The sequence below is a fragment of the Cydia strobilella genome, chromosome 10 (genome assembly GCF_947568885.1).
Source record: "Cydia strobilella chromosome 10, ilCydStro3.1, whole genome shotgun sequence".
Classification (NCBI taxonomy): Eukaryota; Metazoa; Arthropoda; class Insecta; order Lepidoptera; family Tortricidae; genus Cydia; species Cydia strobilella.
The window spans coordinates 1091185-1115645 of record NC_086050.1 but is presented as its reverse complement, the minus strand read 5'-3'; the positions used below and the strand labels follow the sequence as shown (position 1 = coordinate 1115645).

At 36.0% G+C, this 24461-nt stretch overlaps 3 protein-coding genes across 6 annotated transcripts in view; 1 reads left to right on the top strand and 2 right to left on the bottom strand.

Moving 5' to 3' along the window:
- LOC134744837 (liprin-alpha-1) overlaps positions 1 to 24461 on the bottom strand; it is a 226811-nt gene that overhangs the window by 128306 nt on the left and 74044 nt on the right. The gene's annotated exons all lie outside the window — the stretch shown is intronic.
- Positions 17352 to 20508, top strand: LOC134744743 (uncharacterized). 2 transcript variants are annotated; one of them, XM_063678656.1, is made up of 3 exons: positions 17352 to 17533; positions 17649 to 17876; positions 19180 to 20508. In XM_063678656.1, exons 1-3 carry the CDS (start codon positions 17487 to 17489, stop codon positions 20096 to 20098), a joined length of 1194 nt encoding a protein of 397 aa, XP_063534726.1. In that variant the 5' UTR covers positions 17352 to 17486; the 3' UTR covers positions 20099 to 20508. The 2 variants fall into 2 exon arrangements, with proteins under 2 accessions (XP_063534726.1, XP_063534725.1); XM_063678655.1 differs by having other exon boundaries at positions 17352 to 17876; positions 19180 to 20507.
- On the bottom strand, positions 17901 to 20465 carry LOC134744744 (uncharacterized). The gene is made up of 2 exons (XM_063678657.1): positions 20135 to 20465; positions 17901 to 18796 (listed from the first exon to the last, which is right to left on the bottom strand). The coding sequence occupies exons 1-2, from the start codon at positions 20265 to 20267 to the stop codon at positions 17985 to 17987; spliced, it is 945 nt and encodes a 314-aa protein (XP_063534727.1). The 5' UTR covers positions 20268 to 20465; the 3' UTR covers positions 17901 to 17984.

Below are 24461 nucleotides of genomic sequence, written 5' to 3'. Positions count from 1 at the left end.
CTTAGAGACTGTTCGAAAAGAGAGAAGAGTCATAGAATGTATTGGTTCCCTTATATTCCATATTCCATATATTCCTTTCCTTTCCTTATATTTTTCTTATATTCTTCTCTTTCCGCACAGACTATCACCGCTCTACGCGTTTAAATTCGTTTCTACTCTTTCTACACTAATTGAATCGCCTCCCGGACAGTAGCTTTGATTGCAACTGCGTGGCTACAGAGACACTGAGCCAATTATGTACGAATCACATCAAGCTGATGAAACCGGTGCGCTCCATATTTAAAGGTCACTTAGGTATCCCGTTTATATCACTAAATATATATCTCAGGCGGATGGTAAACAAATTGCGCGGTAATTTTCGTCGGCACTCACCCTGTTACACTTATCACCACTCTACGCGTATAACACCGTTTCCGCTCTGTCTTCTAACTTGGCCCTAAACAGTCTAGTTTCTAATTGAATCGCCTCCCGGGCAGTAGCTTTGATTGCGCCCGACTACAGACACTGGGCCAATTATGTACGATTCACATCAAGCTGAAGCCGGGACACGTCTAATAGTTAATGCAATTTGGGCTATCTATGTAGAAGATATTTTACGGAAAATATATAAAATAAGACACGCAAGAATCAGAGAAAAAACCAAGGTAACCGACGCTCTTACCCATGCTCTCAAACTTAAATGGAACTGGGCTAGCCATGTAGCCCGCATGACAGACAAAAGATGGACCATACAAACCACAAAATGGAAGGGACCACACGGAAAACGCCCCACAGGCAGGCCGAAGAAACGCTGGTCTGAAGACATTACCCAAATAGCCGGAAAACACTGGATGGAGACAGGAGAAGATAGAGAAAGTTGGAAAAAACTGGAGGAGGCCTTCACCCAGAGAGGGATCCATAAAGACAAATAGAATAACTTGCTCAAAAATACAAAAAATAAACAATAAGAAAGAATTTGGAAGTAAAGGCTATAATAATAATAATGTAGAAGATACATCTCATATTTCATCAGCAGTCAGGTTCACCACTTAGATGGTTAGCTTAGCAGTAATCAACTGTGCGTATTTCCAGAAACTTCCAGCCTAGCCCGCGCCCGCCCGCAGTGTTTCCAGCTTAATACGATCTAAGAAAAGAGCGTACTCCCATCTTAAAAGCCGGCAACGCCTGTGTAGCAGGTGCCCTTGGGCGACGGTAATGGCTTACCATCAAGCGCGTCGTGTGCTCGTTTGAGCGACAGTTCATTCGAAAGTTAAGCTGTTCAGTGATTTGAAAGCGTTGATTGCACTAATATAGGTAAAAATACTTTCTATCTTATAATTTTGTAGTCATAAACACTGTCTAATCTGTTTGTCAGAAACCTTCAGTTCCCCAATAACTTATTATTAGTACTCATACTCATTTATTAATAATATTATTACATATTACACGTCAAAAATTTAATTACATGAGACAGAATAATGTAATTATTTTACAGTTTTGGGTAGTGTAGGTACAAATATGTCAATTAATTTTACAATTGTGAGCTTTATCATAATAAATTAGTATTGTTACATAAAATTATTTTTTGGATGTCAATTAAATTATATATTGTAGAAGTCATTCAGGCTGTAAAAGGCATGGGAGAGGAGCCATTTCTTTAATTCACGCGCAAGTGAGTTGGACGATTCTATCATTTCTATCGTGGTGATGACTTTTGGCAGTTTGTTAAAAACTTTGGTACCCAGAACCTGCATGGTCTTGGAGGACTTAGTCAGTCGGTAACTTGCGGGAAGCAGGCGTTCTTTGCTTCGTAACCGCGGTTACGGTTACGCGTACCCGCGGGTACGGTTGAGCTTGCTTGTAAATGTGTGTCTGTGTGTATGTACGTGTTTGGCGATGTTAAATATGTATTGTGATGGTAGCGTGAGAATGTTGTTATTTATAAAAAGTTGTTTAAGTAATATAACGCTGTAATGTATACTTTACAGGCAAGGGGACACATTATCGCTGTAACATTATCCTAACGATTGTCATAAGGAATTATACTACACGCTTCAGCCGATATGGGAATGCTTGATAAATCGAACAAAGCGTTATTGTTTATGAAAACAATGAGTGAACGATTTTTTTGAATATTATTATTATAGTCGTAATACTCGTAATGTAAATGGTGATAGTTTTGATATAATCTGTCCTTGGAAACTAAATGATAAAAATACATGGCATAGCCATCATAATAGCTATTTATTTGTGATTGTTGAATGGATAAATTGAAATCATAAAATGCTACTACCTAGAGTACCTACCGACCAATGTTCACATCATAGTCACATTTGAACATAACGAAACGTGTGCTTAAATATAATTAAAACCGGCCAAGTGCGAGTCGGACTCGCGCACCGAGGTTTCCGTACTTTTTTTTAGTATTTGTTGTTATAGCGGCAACAGAAATACATCATCTGTGAAAATTACAACTGTCTAGCTATCACGGTTCATGAGATACAGCCTGGTGACAGACAGACGGACAGCGGAGTCTTAGTAATAGGGTCCCGTTTTTACCCTTTGGGTACGGAACCCTAAAAATTGGGAGTGACATTCGAACGTTATGACTTTCATCTCTTTTAATTATCACTCGCAGTAGTATATTCCATGTCACTTTTACTTGATTCAGTGCACACAATCATATTTTATCCTAAATTTTAACAATATCAAACAAACGCGCCTTCCAAATTGACCTGAATCGCACAGAAACGGCAAAAAATTGCCAACCCTACATTTGGCTGCATTTCTTGCACCTAATACACAGCCGTCTGAAACAACAATATACAAGTATATTTATGTTTCCCGCTGTGAGAAAGAGACGGCTATAAATTAGAATAAGTGTTTCGTTAGGGTTGCCAAGTGTGTTTCAAGAATTATTAAATGGGTCACGCTGGTTACGCATGTATGTCAACGGGTTGATCTTGATCAGTTTCCAAATTATTGTGACGTTTTCAACCATAAGGTACCACATTGTCGCTTGTCGATAAGGTTGAGTTCAAATTGAAGCTATATGGAAATAGCACCTTATTGACAACCGACAATAAGTACCCTTTTGGTTGAGAATGGCACAAATACTCATTTAGGGTAACAGTGCGAATGGCTTTACACTAGGTAGTGTTTTATTTTTCAGGCGCTTTTGTTATAGTTATTTACGATACAAGTAAGAGGAAATTCAAAACGAGTAAATCGACACGAGTTGCGAATTACCTATTTGCACGTGTACAGTACATATGGCAGTTTCAATTTTTGACATAGTTACGAAATGTGCTAATTTACGCACTAGTGCAGAAAAGTAGCACCATATGTACTCTAAAGTATTTAATGGGGCTCTAAAAAAACACTATGGCTACCTAAGCATTTAATAAGCGGCTACTTACTTGTGTCCAGAATTACTAGTATGAAAGAATACTTGAACTGATAGGTCCGGGGAGTGTAATCTTAAGACTTTTTATTTTTATTACCTAAAATACATGTAGTTTGCGTACAACTTCCCAAGCACATTTTAACACAAATTAGCATGAATCTACAATTTTTTTAACTACTACTTTTTTTTTCTAGATATCAGTATACCATGTTACATATGTTATCAGTATACATATGTTAATATGTGCCATTTTTAACCAAAAGGGTACTTATTGTCGGTTGTCAATTTCCATATAGCTTCAATTTGAAATCAACCTTATCGACAGCCGACAATGTGGTACCTTTTGGTTGAAAACGTCACATATAATCTTGTTTTGACGTCATTGGGATAACAAAGGTATTTGTAAAGCATGTGCCAGACGGCAGACGACCACAGTTTTTGCAACATGACCTTGGTAGAAAAACAATGGTTTTAAGCCATGTAGCAAGTGGTTGAAACCAAATTCTGCATGACCTTTAAACGCCCTTGGTAGACAGGCATGCTCTTCCAACCAATGGCAGAAGCAGTGGTTTAATATCGTCTAGCCGCTTGTTGTAAACCACTCGATTCTACCAAGGTCATGTTGCAGAAACTGGTTGTCTGCCGTCTGGCACATTGTTATTGTTGGGGTGTTGTGGGTTGTGGGCCTGTGAGTGTCACGTCGACCAAGCGGTGATCTATTGTGACGGCCCTTTAAAGTTCGTTACTAATGCCCGTTGAGTCCAGAAAATTCCAGATTCTTTGGGCCGTAATGATCTGTACCTCATAGGGTTGCAGTATGTGCCGCCCTAAGTGGATACTTCTGTTTGACATTAGTGGTCCAAACTGGTTGTCTGCCGTCTGGCACATGCTTAATTCAGACAACCAATGTTACCAGTATCACACGATATACGAGTCGTTTCTTTGCTTATATTAAAACATTCAACTACCAAGTTTATTAGCAGCCCTAGCGAATGTAGGTACTGTGAAATGAGGAGCAGTTGTTTAGTGGAAACCCGCGATTTACCGACCTAATATCCAAGCGAAAGAATACCCCGTTTAAATTGCCCGTGTGCTGTCCAGAAGATTGCCAAATTTTTTTGCTTAGATAGTCTTACAGGGCTATTTGGAACAAGTATATTTTACAATCTGACTTTAAAAATATTCATAATTTTAAAACTAACACGGGACTTAATCGCGTACAAACTTACGTTTATTTATGGCCTGACGTTTCGAACGTGACGTTACGTTCGTCGTGTTCGTTTAAAAATATTGCATAATAGAATTAATAACTACTACGGGGATAGAACCTTTGGGAAAAGAATTCCATACTTACTTAATAGTTTGCCCGAAGCTATAAGATGTGAAAATAAGAAGTCTAAATTTAAATCTATTGTACCTCAATACTTTGTAGTAATTGCACTACTATATAATTTAAGTTAAGGCCGTTCCATCGGTTTGCCGCTGTCTTTGTCACATTTCGCAAGAAAGAACGGGAAAGAACATACGCGCCAAGTGTCAATTTTAATCGAGTTTTGTCGGTTTTTATTTATTTTAAAAACGTTACCTTACAATATCGAAATTCTAAAGCTATGAAATTACTATTTATGTTAAGATTGTTTTTTCTTCTTTTTTTGTTTATAGTATCACATAATAAATAACCGAGTAAAGTAGGATTAAAAGTCCGAGTTAGAGGTTACTTAGGGAATTAATTGTATCGAGCGAAGTGTCATAATTCGTGTATCGGAAGCTATGTTGTTAAAGATAATATAGTCAAGAACTACATATATTTTTTCCACATCTACGAATATCAACGCCTCTTAGAAAAACATGATCATATAAGGAGATTTTTCGCCTTCTGGCTCAGGGAACCGCCTTAAGTACATATGTAACTAGAGACTGATGACCCCACAATCAAACTCTTTATTGAGTTTTATAGTAAGAATACTCTGTATTTTATTAAATAAATAAATAATAATAAAAAAAAAGGTCGATAAGTTCGAAAATCTCTAATGTTAACTGTTGAAAAAACAATTCAACGGCAAGCCCTATTCTCCAAAGTATACGTACATCACTAGCGCATGACAGGTGCGCCATCTTGGATTTTAGTCAGTCGGATCGATAGCGTCGCTGAGATTTGAGAATGGATTGTTATAAAGATTTCCATCGGATCTTAATACCTCTTGTAAGTTATTACTAATGAAGGAATTTGATTTGACTTTTAATCATTAATTGGTTTTATTCGAAATAAAATGTCAATTGCAAACAGTGTGATCTAACCGCAATGGCAGTCGTAACATGGGTTCCTGAACCCGTCATAAAGAGAGTATTTGAATTATAGTTATTCGATATAACATTTAAAACTTTCGCGGTTTAAACACATATTAAATCACATTTAGAAACGGGTCTATCGCGAATTTGTTTATTTTGTTTTGACATTTTGCTGGGACGTCAGTTAGCCGCGACCACGACCAGTGAAACCTGTGTCGAAACGTCGGTAAATAAAGGTAAAATAAATTCGCGATAGACCCGTTTCTAAATGTGATTTAATATATAGTTATTCGATCCGTTTCCGATATGATACTGATCTGTCATGATAAATCTCTTCTTCTTCTGCTACCATGCCCTAGCGGGCGTCGGTGGCCACCTTTGCAAAGTCTTTTCTACTCTTGGCCAGTCTTGTTAGCGTTGCCGCGTCCTTGATGTTTGTCCATTGTTTGATGTTATCGAGCCAGTTCATCCTCCTTCTTCCCCTTCCCCGTTTTCCCTCTATTTTTCCTTCTATTATAACTTTCAACAGATTATACTTTTCATGTCCATGTAGATGTCCAAACACAATGTATTATTGTATATGAATAAAAATTAAAAAAAAAAAAAAATACCAAGACTCGACCTGCTGGCTTTGAGGAGCCCCGACGCGTCTGGTGCATGCTGAATCGGATAAGGACCGGAGTTGGGAACTGTGCTTACTTATGGCACAAATGGAACTGGTGTGAGTCACCAGTATGCCGGTGTGGAGCACCCGAGCAGACCGTACACCACACGGTATTTGATTGTCCTCTAACCACATACCATGGGCAGGTGGAGGATTTCACCACCTTAACCTCTTAACCAAGGAAGCGGTACAATATCTAAAAACTGTAAATCTCTGAAGTAGAGTAACACAAAAAGCCATACGAAAAAAAAAAAAACAAACTGTTCACAATTAGAGTTTTGAATGACCGGGATATAGACCACGAAAAGGAAAAGGTAATCACGGTCTATATCCCGGTCAATATAAGTCTCGTGAAACTGTTCACAATCGTTTGTCCCTATCTGAAATTAGTATTTTTTAGAAAGAGACATAATTTAACAAAGTTTTGCCAAGTTTAATGAATAAGAGGGGTTATAAGTTGAATACTGTACCGATCTGGTGCTGAGAATACTCCAAATTTTCTTGTTGAAATTATTGTTTTAACATACCTGTAACAAAAATAACAACATTAGTGATCTCGAAATTATTATAATTTTTCCATTATTTTAGGGCATTTTCTATGAAGGTCCCTTATTGTCGATGGCTTTTACGCCGCACAGCGTCGCGCGGCATTGTATTTATATCGGAGCATCGTTTATAATGGCGTGAGCGCCATGGACAGTAAGGTCCCTTTTTATAGAAAATACCACATTTTATAGCTGACTGGTACAAGCGAAATGAAGTGAGTCGTGCGTGAGATGCGAGCCAATCACCACGACGATTGTCAAGGCCGTATCAAAACCAGTTCGAAACCGTTAAATCTAAATCGGGCTCCTTGTTATTCGTAGTTTCCAATTGCTTGCAAGGCTTAGGCTTGCTGACAAATAATTGATTTAGTTGCGGATTGACAGCAATATTCATGAGGCAGAGTTATCGCAGAGCGGTACGGGTTAAATGACGGGAACTTGGTAAATGGTAAAATACGGGTTTAATTGTGGCTTATAACGCTTAAATACAAACATTAAATAGATTTGTAAACGGGAACGAATTTTTATTTTTAATAATTGACTTAAATAACAAAACTTCCGTGAGACACAGACATATTAAACGGAGTAAGTAGTGAAACATGTCGAGCGTTTATCGACTTAAAATATTGTATATATAAGTCCCGTTATTAATATATATATATTTTTTTAATTTATTTAGGAAACAAACAGTCATATACAGAAAAGTTTTAACTTGCAGATATACAATAAGACCTATAGTTCCATTAATTATAACATACTGATATTGATAACAAGTAGAAACAGGGCTTGTTCGGCACTGCCTAAAAATAGGAAGATACACAGAAGTAACAATTGGATACACAACTAATAGTACCTAAGTATCAAACATGCTTACAAACATACATACGTTACATAAGACTATAGAACAATTACAATTTTTTATTTTATTTTTTTTAACGCAAAGTTACACTGCTATGGGAAAAGTAAGCTCCGCAGACCACTACTATATTTACCGAAAGACAATGAGAAGATATCTAGATTTATGAAATTAACATTGTAATCATGACAGGCTCGTCTAAAAAAAGTATTTTTGGCGAAATTAGATCTACAAAAATCGATATGGAATGTTTGGGGGTGGCGTGTGGGAATACGAGGCAATTTAAAGACAATTTTTTCAAGAAGAGTGGAAGAATCAGTAAGGCCATTTAAGAGTTTATACAGAAACATATTATATATATTGACTTAAAATTAAACAAACAAACATATTATATTGAAATAAATATATTTAATTGACTTAAAATTCGATTTAAAACTTGTGAATCCTCCGCCAAAAAGTCGCTCCCATCACTACATATCATGCGGTTTTCAATTCATCAATAGAGTAATTCTTGAGGAAGGTTTTAGTGTATAATTTGTAAAGGTTTTGTGTAGCCCGTGCGAAACCGGGTCGGGTCGCTAGTACAATATAAGTTACACTCTCATTTTAAAACGACCAACTGGAATAACATGAAACTTGGAAGGAATATTTCTATATGTATGTCTGGTATTAGTTTTTGTTGCTAAAATTTGTAAAATATAATAAAATAGAGCGTGAAGAAGTTTTGTATGTAAAATGTTTACTCGCTGTATTTTCTTTGTATTACAATTCTTAGCAACGAAAACTAGTTACCAGACATTACTATATGTTATTGTTATATGTTACTTAAATGTCCATGCTGTTTCATGTAATTTCAGCAAGTTGTTTCAACACGAGAGTGTTACTACGACCCTCAACTGTAGGAACATACTTACTCTTTTTTACATTCTACCTAATAATATTATTATGGCTAAACAATGATCTAAAGACCCAACAAGCCCAAATTACCGAAATACGAGACCTGAACCTTTGCCCCCTAAAGGTCCACCAATCACAGCGGGCTGTGCCCTATTTATCATAGCTAAAACAGATTTCCAATACATAACGCCGGCCTCTGACTTGTGAAGTTAGATTTATAATTTCGTGGCAGGTTTTGATGTAAATTATTAGGTGTTCAATAGTACTGTACATATGTGGTAACATTAGTACTTATGCAATACTTATATACGGAAAAAAGTAAAATATATAAATTACATAATATTATTTACCACACCCGCTCCTAAAGGCTCGCTTTTTTTTTAAACTGATAAGAAAGTTGAATTTTATCCACAATAGTGGCAAAGTATGTTGATGCAAATTTCGAGTTGTTCCTTTTAAGTTGGCTGGTCGAATTGAGTTTAAATGATGATTTAAAAAGCAAAATATTTAACAGCGTATTTTTGGATTTAATGAAATATTCGGTGAAACATTTTGTGTTTCTCTCGGTAACGCTTTTCGATCCTCAATGGTCAAGGCAAGGTCAATTTTGGAATCTTTCGCTTGCTCGGGTATCAAATATTGGCGGTAGGAGTTAAACAACATAATTTGCCTCCTTGTGCGTGAGACAGCGTATAATAATGTGTAGTACCAGCGTAGTCAAGGGTGGGATTGTAAAATATCGAGGTTTCCGAACGGCTGTCAGCGAACAGTAGCAAGCTTTTTTGTTTCTTAAGAGCCCGGTAACGATTTTGGAGCAAAAATGTAAAATTTATAGATTTAGTCGTTAAAATTATACACGTTTTGTTACGTAATATCTAAATAACAAGTATTGGTTTCTATTAGCACGTTTTCTCATCTTGCCTTTTAATAATGAGGTCGCGAGCGTGCGTCACCGGTAGGTAATATATGAAGAGAAGGGGCAGTTTTTAAAAATTCATCAAAAAATTATGGTGGTAAATTATACAAATTGATGTTTCAGCAAATGTTGTAGATTGTCTAAGTATCAAAATTACGATGAAATTAAATCGATTTTCAGAGAAATTGTCACTTGTTTCGAAGTAATTTCTGGAAAAAATTGATTTCGTCTAACTTATGTTTACACTACTTTAAAGTTATAATAATAAAAATGTAGTCTGTAAAAGGTAGAGTACAGCATATGTGTAATACAAAATTACCATTATTAGCCGTTCAAAATTTACGAAATTTACAAATAAGAGCGACAAAATCAGTGCTTTACGCGCGTTTACCTAAACGTCCATCAGAAAAAAAATAATTTTTTAGTGAGTCTGTTTTCAAAAAAATTGATCTGTAAAACGGCAAGATGAGAAGACGTGCTAATAGAAACCAGTACTTGTTATTTCTATAACGTATCAAAAGGTGTACAATTTCAGCGACTAAATCTATCAATTTTACACTTTTGCGACTAAAATCGATAACGGGCTCTCAAGTCTCTATTTGTATGGGATTTAGAGTTTTCAAAACGTTCCGCATGGCGCGCCGTTCAAAATGCCATACATAATGAGACAACGCAAACGCGTACATCCGTCACGCTATCGAATTAAATTTACACTAGGGATTCTGTATTATTGCGTAGACGATAGTTAATTGCCAGGCGTAGACGACGTCAGTGGCGTCAGTCTCCACACGCAGTAATCACAGGTCCAGTCCGGTAATTGACGTCGAAGGAGTAATTAACGACACCTCCGTGACAATTACACTGACAGAGACTAATGAGGGCTGCCGTTTTTGTGCTCACCAGTTGGCGCCACTGTAGATGTAGGTCCACAAAACAGATCTCAAAATCTTCTATGCTTATTTATATAAAATGAGTTCTAATATACACAAAGGTATTTTAACGTCTAAATATGCCACTTTTTCTTTTAAGTTGAATTTACTAAACCTGAGACTGTTCCGATTCGAGAATCAAATTCACCAAAAATCTTACACATTTCAATTTAAAAAAAAAAATTAAAAGTCCGCAGCAAGCTCGGATCTCCATACAAACGTAACTACGCTCTCATTTTAAAACGACTAGCTAGATTGCTTTGATACTGTGTACTTACAATATAATAAGGTATGTCTATGCCTGTAATTTAGTTTATATAGCTTCAGATACCATAGTAAAAAAAATACAGCGAATTTAAGTTTTTCATACAAAACTTGTTCCTGCTCTATTTCGTTTGTTTTACAAGCTGGAGCTATATAAACTAATTACAGACCTAGACATACCTCATGTCATTGTATGTGCAAAGTTTCATTACAATCCAACACGTAGTTTTAAAATGAGAACGAAACTCGTGTTTGTATGGCAAGGTGAAATTGGGCCGAGCTTGCTGCGGACTCTTTAACAGTATTAAAAACCATGTTAATTATAATTAGGTAGCAACAGAGCACAATAGCATGTTACCCGGTATAAAATTGCTTATTTAAACACTAAAAGTGTGTTTATGTCCATGTTTTTTATAAAACTTACTTTAGTCACGCTACGTTAAACACTGGTTTCATTTGCATGATTTATTTATCCTTTTGTGTAATCGGTCAATTATTATATTCCACAAGGTTAGCACAGTTGAAAAATAATACAAAATCAATGATTTCTTGAAACCACTGATTATCGCGGAATATTCGTGAGGGTCAAATCGGTTAGCTTTTAAGGCACTAGCTATTTTATACTAAAATTATACGGATCAAAATCTGCCCTTGAAAATATCTCCTGACATAGGTATACTTACAGTTTGATTGTTTCAAACTGTTTGCCGCTGATTAAGATAAGTAAAAATTCTAAATAAAATCTTAATAGATATAGGCGATTCTTGTATGACACACTCCGTCTCTGGGTTGACAGGATTGATTATCAATTATCAATCCAACCGTGCAGTTTAGTTAAAGGTACAGGTATCAGCCATGTTTAAAACAGTACAAAGTTCAAAAGACCCATCCCATTAGTAAAATCCTTCCGCTGTTCTATTACGCCCCGCCCACAATCAAAATGAACCGAATGAATCGTTCTAATTCTGACCGAGTGAATGAATGAACTCTAAATCCGTGCGCGCACCAAAATAGATGCGTGACTGTCGGTCACAGATCACTATACTTTCCAATAGATAGATCATATCAAATGACGAAATGCTCCGCTATGTAATCGACCTGTCAAATTTTTAGAAACGGAAACCTTTCGGGGTTAATTCAAAGAAGGCCAATAGCCTCCAAAAAAAGCACTATGTTTACCTCGGTGGATATATGGCAAGCCTCAGCCTGGCGTCTAGGTACCTCGTCAGAAAAATGCCTTTCTTTCCATCCCTCGGCAACAATGTACTATTCCAGACGACAGTGAACCAATGGCGCCACACCCGCTTGGAGCGCATGCTGGTGGACTACTGCCTCCGCAGCGGCTACTACTACTGTAGTATGTTTAAAAAGTTCAGATGCTTATTTCATTAAATAGTTAAGTAGTGGACTCCATACTGGGGTTGAGAACAGTTCGACCAAGCTAAGGCTTGATTTCCTCTTACACTGAAATCGGTCGAGCGTACGAACAAAGATAGATATAACTCCGTAATAGATGGATACATTCTAAGGAAAAAACGTGCCTTGAAAATCACGAAAATTTGATTCTCGATCAGATAGACCAGCGGTGGAACAAAAATGGGTTTTGATAATATTAAAGTTTTTTCTTTTTCGATATGTCATTGTTAGCATGTTAAATAAGACTTTCGTAAAAAGTTAGAAATTTTTAGGGTGAGCGTTCGGATATATTGAAATATTTTAATTTCTGCTAATAACTTTGTAAATATAGAATTAAAGTTACAAAAAACTTTAACATATTCAATACCACTTTAATTTATACACAATATTCGGTTTTTAGAAATCTGGAACATGTGCTTTCTGGTGAACTTAAAAACATGAATTATTTTGTAAATAAATAATTAGAGTAGCTGATATTGCAAAATTACGATATTATGGATCAGCTTATTATACTTGTAAAAAATTAGAAATGTAGACAATGTGCTTCTCTAGATATTGATTTCTGGTTAAGCAGTATAGCCAATATTGAATTAAAGTTTGTAGAGTTAATATTAAACGGTCATGACAATGATCTTAGTTCCCACACAAAAGATTAGAAATATAAAATTTGTGCGTCACTAAATACTGATACGTATGCATTCCGTGCTTATATTTACGTTACATTTCAAACGCGCGGCATGTTCGCGCGCGCCGCGCTGTGCGCCGCCGAGGCAGCGATCAAACGGTATTGATATATAGGTAGATCAACGGTATATAGATCAACGGGCTAGCGGGTAACCTAACCTTGCTAGACGCGTGCAAAATAATATTTCACAAAATTCAAAAAAATGTTCTAAAAGCAATCTGTATTTTTAACAGGTTAAAATTAAGTATCTAAATAGTCATAAAAATAATAAACCAGAACATTTGGTCGTGTCGTGTCTTTAACCTTGCCAGGCGATCTAAAAAGTATGGCACTTACTTGCACGCAAAATTAAGTTTGTTTACTATACAAATTGTATGCATTACAAAGTTATCTTTGCACACAAAATTAAGTTTCTCTACTATACAAAGCGTATGCATCGCAGTTATTTTTGCACGCAAAATTATGCTTGTCTACTAAACAAAGTGTATGCATTACAAAGTTATTTTTGTAGTAAATTAAAGACCACTAGGTAGGATGTACAGTCAGCAATACTATTCGCTTAGCACCTTTGCATACAAACCTATACAGGGGTGGTATCTTTTCTCTGCAGCTAACTGTACAATGTGATTGTAACTATGAGGATGGTGTATATTTATGATGTATGAGGACATTTCTATTAAAAGTTATGTTAGATTTTGAAATTTTTATATTGAGGATATCTACTTATATAAAAATTTGAATTTTGGTTATGGAATTTTATATTATGTAACATACAAAAAAAACAACAATAAACAAAAAATATATATATAGGGCTGTATCTCCTAAACCGTCCGTCGCAGCGCAAAAATAAAAAAAAATTCGTTCCCCTCTTTCAATATACAAAAAACACAATAAATAAATAAATAAATATTATAGGACATTCTTACACAGATTGACAGTCCCACAGTAAGCTCAAGAAGGCTTGTGTTATGGGTACTCAGACAACGATATATATAATATACAAATACATAGAAAACACCCATGACTCAGGAACAAATATCTGTGTTCATCACACAAATAAATGCCCTTACCGGAATTCGAACCCAGGACCATCGGCTTCACAGGCAGGGTCACCCACTAGGCCAGACTCGTCGGTCGTACAATGAAACACAAAAAGAAAAAAAAAACTTTACACGGCTGTATCTCCTAAACCGCGCGTCGTAGCACAAAAGCAATCATCAAATTTTCGATCCACTTTAAGAAACCCTCAATTAATATTTAAAAAAAAAACAAAAAAAAACGAAAAAATCTTTATAAGGCTGTATCTCCTGAACCGTGCGTCGTAGCGCAAAATAATAAAATTTTCGTTCAACTGCAGTGGACCCTTAATTAACATTAAAAAAAAAGAAAAAAAGGAAAAAAAAATCTTTAGAGGGCTGTATCTCCTAAACCGTGCGTTGTAGAGCAAAAATAATCTAGTTTTCGTTCCCCTTTGAGAAACCTCTAATTAACATACAAAAAACACAATGAAAAACAAAGATAAAATCTTTATAGGGTTGAATCTCCTAAATCGTGCGACGGAGCGCAAAAATAATCAAATTTTCGTTCCACTTTAAGAAACCCTTAATTAATATAGGTATAAAAAAAACACAAAAAATCCGTATAAGGCTTAATCTCCTAAACCGTGCGCCATAGCGCAAAATAATAAATTTTCGTCCGCCTGCAGTGGACCCTTAATAAACATTTAAAAAAAAACAAAGAAAAAAAAAACAGAAAAAATATTTACAGGGCTGTATCTCCTAAACCGTTCGTTATAGCGCAAAAATAATCAAATTTTCGTTCCCCTATCAGAAGCCCCTAAGTAACATACAAAAAACACAATGAAAACATAAAAGAAAAAAACAAAGAAAACAATCTTCTTATAGGGCTGTATCTCCTAAACCGTGCGTCGGAGCGCAAAAAAAGTAAAATGTTCGTTCCCCTCTAACAAAGATAGATATAACTCCGTAATAGATGGATACAGTCTAAGGAAAAAACGTGCCTCGAAAATCACGAAAATTTTATTCTCGATCAGAGGGCGCCACTAGTTTTGGCTTACTCTCGTATAGATGGCGTTGACGGTTTCGTTTGTTATTTATAATTTTAACGCATATCAGTGAAAGAACATGGGTCAAAATTATATAAAAATAATTAATGCAAATAAAAAAATCATTTATCCATATTTAAATACATTTTAACGTATTTTTATAAATCTTCATTTTTAGTTTTAAAGTATGTCGATAGATGGCAGTGAATTTAAAGCGGTTACAAAATTTACTATGACAGTACCACTCTATCTTATTATATCCTCTTTGCCTCTAAGAAACCCTTTTTTAATTTGAGAAAATTAAAAAAAAAAACGAAAAAAATATTTACACGGCTATAATTCCTAAACCGTGCGTCGTAGCGCAAAAATAATCAAAATTTCATTCCACTTTAAGAAACCCTTAATTTATATTTAAAAAAAAAATCTTTATAAGGCTGTATCTCCTAAACCGTGCATCGTAGCGCAAAATAATAAAATTTTCGTTCCATTGCAGTGGACCCTTAGTTAACATTAAAAAAAAAACAAAAAAAAAAACAGAAAAATATCTTTACGGGGCTGTCTCTCCTAAACCGTGCGTTGAAGCGCAAAAATAATCTAATTTTCGTTCTCGTTTGAGAAACCCGTAAGTAACATTCAAAAAATACAATGAAAAACAAAAAAGAAAACAAAAAATTAAAACATATTTATAGGGTTGTATCTTTTAAATATTAATAAGGGTTTCTTAAAGTGGAACGAAAATTTAATTATTTTTGCTCTTCGCTCCGACGCACGGTTTAGGAGATACAACCCTATAAACATTTTTTTCTTTGCTTTTTCCTTTTTAGTTTTTCATTGTGTGTTTTGTATGTTACTTAGGGGCTTTTCAAAGGGGAACGAAAATTAGATTATTTTTGCGCTACAACGCACGGTTTAGGAGATACAACCCTATAAAGATTTTTTATTTTTTTGTTTTTCTTCTTTGTTGTTCGATTATGTTTTTTGAATGTTACTTACGGGTTTCTCAAAGGGGAACGAAAATTAGATTAGTTTTGCGCTACAACGCACGGTTTACGAGATACAGCCCTGTAATAGGACATTTCGATGCTAGTGCGGAAAGTATGTCATTATTAGACATTTCCGCACGTGTATCGAACGACGTTTTTCAATACAGTTGCGAAAAAATAAGAAAAACAACAAGTAAGGAATTCGAAACTTTTATATTATTAATTCTGTGACATCATTGACATTGACATTATGAAGAGGTGTTTTTTTTAGCTGGGTGTTATTATTATTGAACCCACTTCAATGAAAGATTTTTTTTTAAATGCATGTTCTATAAGACCATTGTACATATAAAAAATTGTACTATTATTACCCAAATATCGTTAATTACGATTATTTGTGTATCGTACATTTATAAAAACAATATCGAATGTTGCCTTTGGAAATTTAAAGCAGAAATAAAAAACGCCTCTCCTTTGACAGGCGTTCCGTTCTATTCAGACAACTTATTAAGAACGGTTTTTCAATATTCAATATATAAAAAAAAAGACGTGTTATAATGATGAAGAGGTAAGTAATAAAATATGAAATATGTATATTTTTCGTATTCTTACTTTAACAGTAGGTTTTTATGTTGATTACTGAGTATTGAGTATTGAAATAATCGTTAATAACGATATTTAGGTAATAATAGTACAATGTTTTATATTTGTAAAACAATACAATGTACAACACATAGTTCATGATCAGCAACGCAGGCTTCGTCAAGTGCTTACAACAATAAATCAGCTACAGGCTTCGTCAATCTTAAACACTAAATTAAACTAGGCCAAGTCCCCACTTCGGACCGTAGCCGGTTCAAAAGTCCCCATGACACTGGCAGCGTTGCCCCGTTGAATTGCCAAGGAGATCTGTTGGACCAGATACGATCCGGAGCGAGGATCGCCACCCCTTTCTCTTAGTCGCCGACCCAATTGCCACACAAACTCCTTAGCCTCCGCACCCCAAGATCCTGCAGTCTCCACCGCCACCGGTATGAACTCATACGTCGGTTCCAAGGCAGAGTACTTTATATGCTTCTGTTTGGCCGCATACTCCGCAGCCGAACCAGCAGTACTGATGGTGTGAATCAGATGGGACGGGGCAAAGGTGCTAACACACGTTGCGTCCCATAAGAGGCACCGGCCCTTCTGCCAAGGAACCAACGTAAGACCATCTGGCCTTTTGCCGTCCGAACGGCACAAACCCGGAGGCTCCAGGACGCAGGGAACGTTGGCTGAGACCAAAGCCCTGCGAACTACCTCATTTATCGCGTGGTGACGCGAAAAACGACCAGCGCACCTCTGGCAACTAAGCCCATGGTGTCCGTCCTCCTGAACCATGGCTCCACATATACATCTATGCACCTCGCAAACCTTCGAACCCAACCGTAAGGCTGCGTTTCGACCAGAGATGTGCGAGGTAGCTAAGCGGCGCGAGGCTGTGTAACGAGGAGGTGTAACGGTGTGAGTGTTTCCATCAAAGATGTGCGAGGCGGCTGAGCGGCGCGAGGCTGTGTAACGAGGAGGTGACAGAGGCTACGAGCGGTGCGAGGATGTGTTGGCCGACGGACACGAGCGTAGTCACTGGACAGTCTCAGAGGTAGATAGATGTGTAGCATGGATCAGCGGAGAAAAATACTTTTATATTTATCAATTTGCGATGAAGAAATGGAGGCAGAGAATACAGAATTTATTTCTACTCTTTTGACACACAGAAGACGTCACAGATTTTGGATACGAAACCATATAAAATTTCATCGACAACATGGAGAATTTTTTACTTTTTTCGCCACGGCTGATGATGAAACATTCGAAAATTCTTATCGGGTGTCTAGAAATACCTTTGAAATATTATTCAATTTAATTGAGAATATTATCAAGAAGAATGACACCCACTTCAGAGACTGTATATCAGCTAAGGAAAGGATAGCAATATGTTTGAAGTAAGTAAAAACGTTTTATTTTTAAATTCGTTTGTTTTTATTAAATCGTAGTAATTAGTACAAAAAATAATCATTTATTATAATAGAAGATGTAATCAATTATATTCTTCACGGGAAATGGTTTTTTTCTGATCCCAGTGGTGTTGGTTTTGGCAGCATGCTAGTAGCTTCAGATTCCGACGGTGTTTCCATCTGGCCTACCACGTTATTAGTCAATTCAGATTCCAGTTGTAACGACGGTGTTTCCATCCGGCCTATCATGTTATTTGTATCGCTACCAGAGCAAGTAGAATAACCACCATTATAACCACCATTTGGATTATACCATGACATTACGTAAGATTCCTCAGTTTCGGATATAATATTAAAAAGTTTCCTTTTTAAAGGAACTTGTAGATAATCAGGTAGTTTTTTATATGTTTTTGCCATTGAAAGAAAGAACAAATCAATATCATCGTGATCCGTTGGTTTTAAGAATTCTTTTAATTCTTGTCTTTCTTTTCGAAAATTTTCCTGATTTTCTAGATGTCTATTCAATATGCATGATAAATCATCTTCTTTTTTCTTCTTTGATGAGGATGAAACATCGGACGTTGACGCTATTTTAGTTCGCAGACTTAAATCATCGTTGCTTTTATTGGAATTTTGAGACGCTATTTCACTTCGCAGACTTAAATCATCGTTGCTTTTATTGGAAGTTTGAGAACTTGAATCATCTGTTTTTTGTGATAGAATAGTATTCTCCAAACTTGAGTCCCTCTCTCTATTTGACATGTACGGCAAAAGGTATTCCATGATCTTTTGATACTTCCATTCACGTATTTTTCGTGGAGACTGTCCGCTTTTTTTTGTTTTCTGCCTCTTAAGGGCGTCGCGATGGCTGTCCCGTAGCTGTTTCCAACGAGATTTTGCGCTTTGAACTGAAACAACAAAACGTATGATTGGTAATCAATACGTGTATTGACTTGTTATAAACACATATTTTATCATTATCACCAGAAATCGGATAAAATTGCGACATTGCTATCAATAATATGGACATAAGTCCAAATATGAATAAATTAATTAATCGATCAATCAAAATTTAAAAAAAACTGCAACAGATTATAATAAATACTAACACAAGTAGCTTTATTACCCTCGACTTGAAAATTAATTAAAACAGGTTTTTTTAAATTATGATTGAATGATTAATTTATTTATTCAAATTTGGAGTCATGTCCATATTATTGATAGCAATGTCGCAATTTTATCGGAACCCTGATTATCACCTATATTTTTAACACGTTCGTTTTTTTTTCAGGTATTTATCAACGGGTCTGTCATTTCATAGATTGGCAGAAAATTTTAGAATTGGAGTCTCAACTGTGTCGAGGATTGTAGTCGAAGTTTGTGATGCCCTTTGGCTGGTACTACAACCTCTTGTCATACCAAAACCCACTGAAGATGATTGGAAACGAATTGCAAAAGAGTTTGGAGAGCTATGGCAGTTTAAAAACTGTTTGGGAGCTCTAGATGGTAAACATGTTTATGTCAAGTGTCCTGCAAATTCTGGATCATGTTTTTTTAATTATAAACATCGATTTTCTATAGTGTTAATGTGCTTAGCTGATGCAAAAAGAAAGATTATAATGGTTGATGTAGGATCCCAGGGAAGATTCAGTGATGCTGGAATTTTCGATGATAGTGTTTTCGGAAGATTGTTAAGAGAGAAACAATTAAATATTCCGCAACCTGAACCCTTATATGAAGGAGGAGAACCAGTACCGTTTGTGTTTGTTGGAGATGAGGCTTTCCCTTTATTGGAAAATTTTATGCGCCCATACCCGCGGGTTCAGTTAAATGAACAAAAACGTATATTTAACTATAGACTGTCGAGGGCACGTCGCATTGTGGAAACCACTTTTGGAGTATTGGCTCGAAAATGGTATGTTTACCGTAAAGACTTTGAATGCAACGTAAAAACAGTAGACAAAGTCGTAAAAGCCACTTGTGTGTTGCATAATTTTTTAATAGAAAGACAGCCCGATTATTTCTCTACCATCGAAACAACAATTCCAACGGGTACTCTTAGACCCATTACTGACAATCCAATCATCGTTGAGACAAGTGATGGTAATCAAGTTAGAGAAAAATACTGTTCCTATTTTAATAATGAAGGAAAAGTGTCGTGGCAAGATACTCGTATTTCGTCACGAATTCATCCGGCACGTGTACAATAAGATATTCTTTGAAAAAAAAACAGTTTTTCTACTTACCGTCTTTAAACTTTATTTGTTCCACAATTTCACCCCATGCAGCATCCTTTGTTTCGTTACATTTGTAATATTTTGAAGAAATGTCCCATAAACATGGATAATTTTTAACCGCTTCAATTAATTTCTCGTCCATAACTACGCTGATTACGCACACCGATCGATGATGGAAACCGGGAGCCAACTGAACTCAGCGGCCAGTATCGCGTGCGCTCCGCTCTCGCCTCACCGCACCCCGCTCGCCCGGAATCCTCGCTACGCATCCTCGCACCGCTTAGCTACCTCGCACGACGCCGCCTCGCAACACATTCCTCGCACACATCTTTCCCTTCGTTTGTATGTACAAAAACCTCGCTTCTCTGAGCTGTTTCCACCAGAGCTAAGCTAAGCGAGGATAGGTAAATGAAGCGTTTCTATTGGTTAATGACAAACACATCCCTCGCAACGCATCCTCGCACATCTCTGGTCGAAACGCAGCCTTAGGCAGCCGCAATCCTTAAAGAATCATTATCCAGCAGCGTGCCTAACTGGGGGGAAGGTAATGCATGAAGCCATGCTCCTGACTCACACCTAGATGCGGCCTTGATGCGCGCTAAATCAGAGCCGACTGCCTCGCTCAGCAAATCCGTAACCACCTTCTTACACAATATGTCATCCCAACCTCTTTGAGTGGCAGGATTGCTTGGCGGCTCAGTACCATGACAAATAGAGGACCACTTGAGATATGCTTCAGCAGCAAAAGGTATTTGGGGATTGCCACCATTGTACAAATTGTTGTTGTTGTTGTTGTTGTTGTTATACAATGTGTATAATGTTGTATGAAGTGGGTTCAATAATAATAACAAAATCCAGTCTAGTCGAATAAAAGCTATAAAAACACCTCTTCATACTGTCAATGTCAATAATTAGAGTTTTGAATGATTCACGGTGGTTTCGAAATATCGGGAGCTCATAAATAATACAAATCACGGTCTATATCCCGGTCAATATAAGTCTAATGTTAATAATGTCACAGAATTAATAATATAAAAGTTTCCAATTCCTTACTTGTTGTTTTTCTTATTTTTTGGCAACGGTATTAAAAAACGTCGTTCGATACACGTGCGGAAATGTCATTCTTCGAAAGTATGTAAAGTATGACATACTTTCCGCACTAGCATCGAAATGTACTGTTTTTTTTTCTTCTTTTTTTTTAATGTTAACTAAGGGTCCACTGCAATGGAACGAAAATTTTATTATTTTGCGCTACGATGCACGGTTTAGGAGATACAGCCTTATAAAGATTTTCTGTGTTTTTTTTAAATATATTACTTAAGGGTTTCTTAGTGGAACGAAAATTTGATTATTTTTGCGCTCCGTCGCACGGTTTAGGAGATACAATCTATAAAGATTTTTTCCTTGTTTTTCTTTTTAGTTTTTCATTGTGTTTTCTGTATGTTACTTAGGGGTTTCTCAAAGGGGAACGAAAATTAGATTATTTTTGCGCTACAACGCACGGTTTAGGAGATACAGCCCTCTAAAAAAATTGTTTTTTTTTTCTTTTCTTTTTAAATGTTAATTAAGTTGAACGAAAATTTTATTATTTTACTATACGACCCACGGTTCAGAGATACAGCCTTATAAAGATTTTTTTGGTATTTTTGTTTGTTTTTTTTTTTAATATTACGACGCTCGGCTTAGGAGATACAGCCGTGTAGAGTTTTTTTTTCTTATTGTGTTTCATTGTGTTTTTTGTATAAAAAGTGTTTTTAAAGGGGAACGAAAATTTTATTATTTTTGCGCTACGACGGACGGGTTAGGAGATACAGCCCTATATTTCTTTTTTTGTATATTTATATAATATAAAATTCAATAACCAAACTTCAACTTTATATATAAGTGGATATATTTAATATAAAAATTTCAAAATCTAACATAATTTAATAATAGCGTCGTAGCGTAAAATAATAAAATTTTCGTTCATCTTAATTAACATTTATTTAAATTTTTTTTAGAGGGCTGTATCTCCTAAACCGTGCGACGGAGCGCAAAAATAATCAAATTTTCGTTCCACTAAGAACCCTTAATTAATATATTAAAAAAAAACCACAAAAAACCTTTATAATTCTGTATCTCCTAAACCGTGTGCCGTAGCGCAAAATAATAAACATTTTCGTTCGCCTGCAGTGGACCCTTAATAAACATTAAAAAAAAAACAAATAGAAAAAAAAAACAGAAAAAAATATTTACAGGGCTGTATCTCCTAAACCGTGCGTTGTAGCGCAAAAATAATCAAACTTTCGTTCCCTTAACAGAAGCCCTTAAGTAACATACAAAAAACACAATAAATAACATACATCATAAATATACACCATCGTCATAGTTACAATCACATTGTACAGTCAGCTGCAGAGAAAAGATACCACCCCTGTAAAGAAGTTTGTATGCAACGGTGCTAAGCGAATAGTATTGCTGACTGTACATCCTACCTAGTAGTCTTTAATTTACTGTACTACAAAAATAACTTTGTAATGCATACAATTACTATAGTAGACAAACTTAATTTTACGTACGAGTAAGTGCCATACGTTACTTTTTAGATCTTCTGGCAAGGTCAAAGACCCGACCAAATGTTCAGGCTTATTTTTTGTGACTATTTAGATACTTAACTTCAACCTGTAAAAATTACAGATTGCCTCACGAACTTTTTTGGAGCCCTAAAAAATCTTAAAAAATATAAGGGTTGATTTAGCCCCACTACCCTGCAGCCAGACATCCAGTGCTGAGTTAGGGTATGATAGGAGAAGTATCAGGCAAATTTTCAGCTTGCCTCAAGGACCTACTCCAAAATGTCTACCAGCTCTCGGACCACTAAGTAACTACAAATAATCAGTCCACATAACAAACATTTTGTACTCATTTTGAAGTCATAATTACATTAATTTCACGTAATATCGGCATCTAATTTATGTGCACGGTAAACAAACTAATGATTTAATGAATGACAAGAAAAGTCAAGCTGCGCTTACGAAGCTGAGCGGGGGGTGGGGCGACCGGGCGAGGTACCTATAGGTATAGATAGATACGAATGCTACGATAAGCTCCCGCGTGCCGCGCTGGCACCTTGACGGACCAGCGCGGCGTATGTATGAATTTCGCGCCTTTTTAAATAGATTTGGCTATAACAATGGAAGCTACACACAGAAATTTCTTACTTTTCATAATATGGTTGCATATATTATTTTATAGTATGAAACTTATCTTTATAGACTTTAATTCAATATTGGACCTTACAGGACAGAAAACGCATATTAAAATTTAAGCAGCAATCCTATTTTTCTAATTTTTCGGCTTTGTCTATTAACTTAAGAATTTAGAGATATTATTGTGGATTTTTAAAACTTTAATTCAATATCGACAAAATAATAAGCTAATTTTAGTTTGACAAAGAAGCACGTTAAATTTTTTTCTAAAAATGTAACAGTTTAAAGAGTCATACATAATTTAAACGATGAAGCTTAAACTTTGCACTTTAATTCAATATTCAAAAAGCATCAATCAAAATATATAAATACCTAATTTATACCTAACGCTCGTTCTAACTTTTCGTCTTAAATTACAAATATGCTTAAAAACATGTCCCCTGCCATATAAGCATCACTTTTCCTTCTTTAGAATTATCATAACTTTAAGGTCAAAAATATGGTCCCACTATCGGTCTAAGATGGCGCCACTAGTTTGGCCTACTCTCGTATAGATGGCGTTGACTGTTTCGTTTGTTATTTATAATTTTAACGCATACCAGTGAAAGAACATGGGTCAAAATCATATAAAAATAATCAATGCAAATAAAAAAACCATTTATCCATATTTAAATAATTTTAACGTATTTTTATAAATCTTCATTTTAAGTTTTAAAGTATGTCGATAGATGGCAGTGAATTTACAGTGGTTACAAAATTTACTATGACAGTACCGCTCTATCTTATTATATCCTCATTGGTACGAATTAACTCAATGTTCTATGGGCCCCCGCACAGCGACGCTGACGTCCGCGGCAGATTTTTCTTGTGACGGTACGCTCGACCGACGTCAGCGACCGACTAATCAGGCCTAACTCGGCATGGCATTTGCAATGACAAGGTGTGGTAATGTCATCACTGAAGTCAAATTTTTATGACAATATGCCGTTATGCCATTCCCTCAATTTGTTCTGTTCAAGACGGTGCAAAGTTAGCTTAGACAAACTGTATCTATAGAAGTGTGATCACTCTACGCGGAGGAAATCGCGAGCAAAACCTAGCGCTCTATAATCCAATGTCTAGTGAGGGTAATCTATGAGTGTGACCGT

Coding starts and splice junctions, on each gene's coding strand:
- LOC134744744 (XM_063678657.1), bottom strand. CDS start 20,267: ATGGACGAGAAATTAATTGAAGCGGTTAAAAATTATCCATGTTTATGG. Junction 18,797..20,134: donor ACAAATAAAGTTTAAAGACG/GTAAGTAGAAAA, acceptor TTGTTGTTTCAG/TTCAAAGCGCAAAATCTCGT.
- LOC134744743 (XM_063678655.1), top strand. CDS start 17,542: ATGTGTAGCATGGATCAGCGGAGAAAAATACTTTTATATTTATCAATT. Junction 17,877..19,179: donor AGGATAGCAATATGTTTGAA/GTAAGTAAAAAC, acceptor TTTTTTTTTCAG/GTATTTATCAACGGGTCTGT.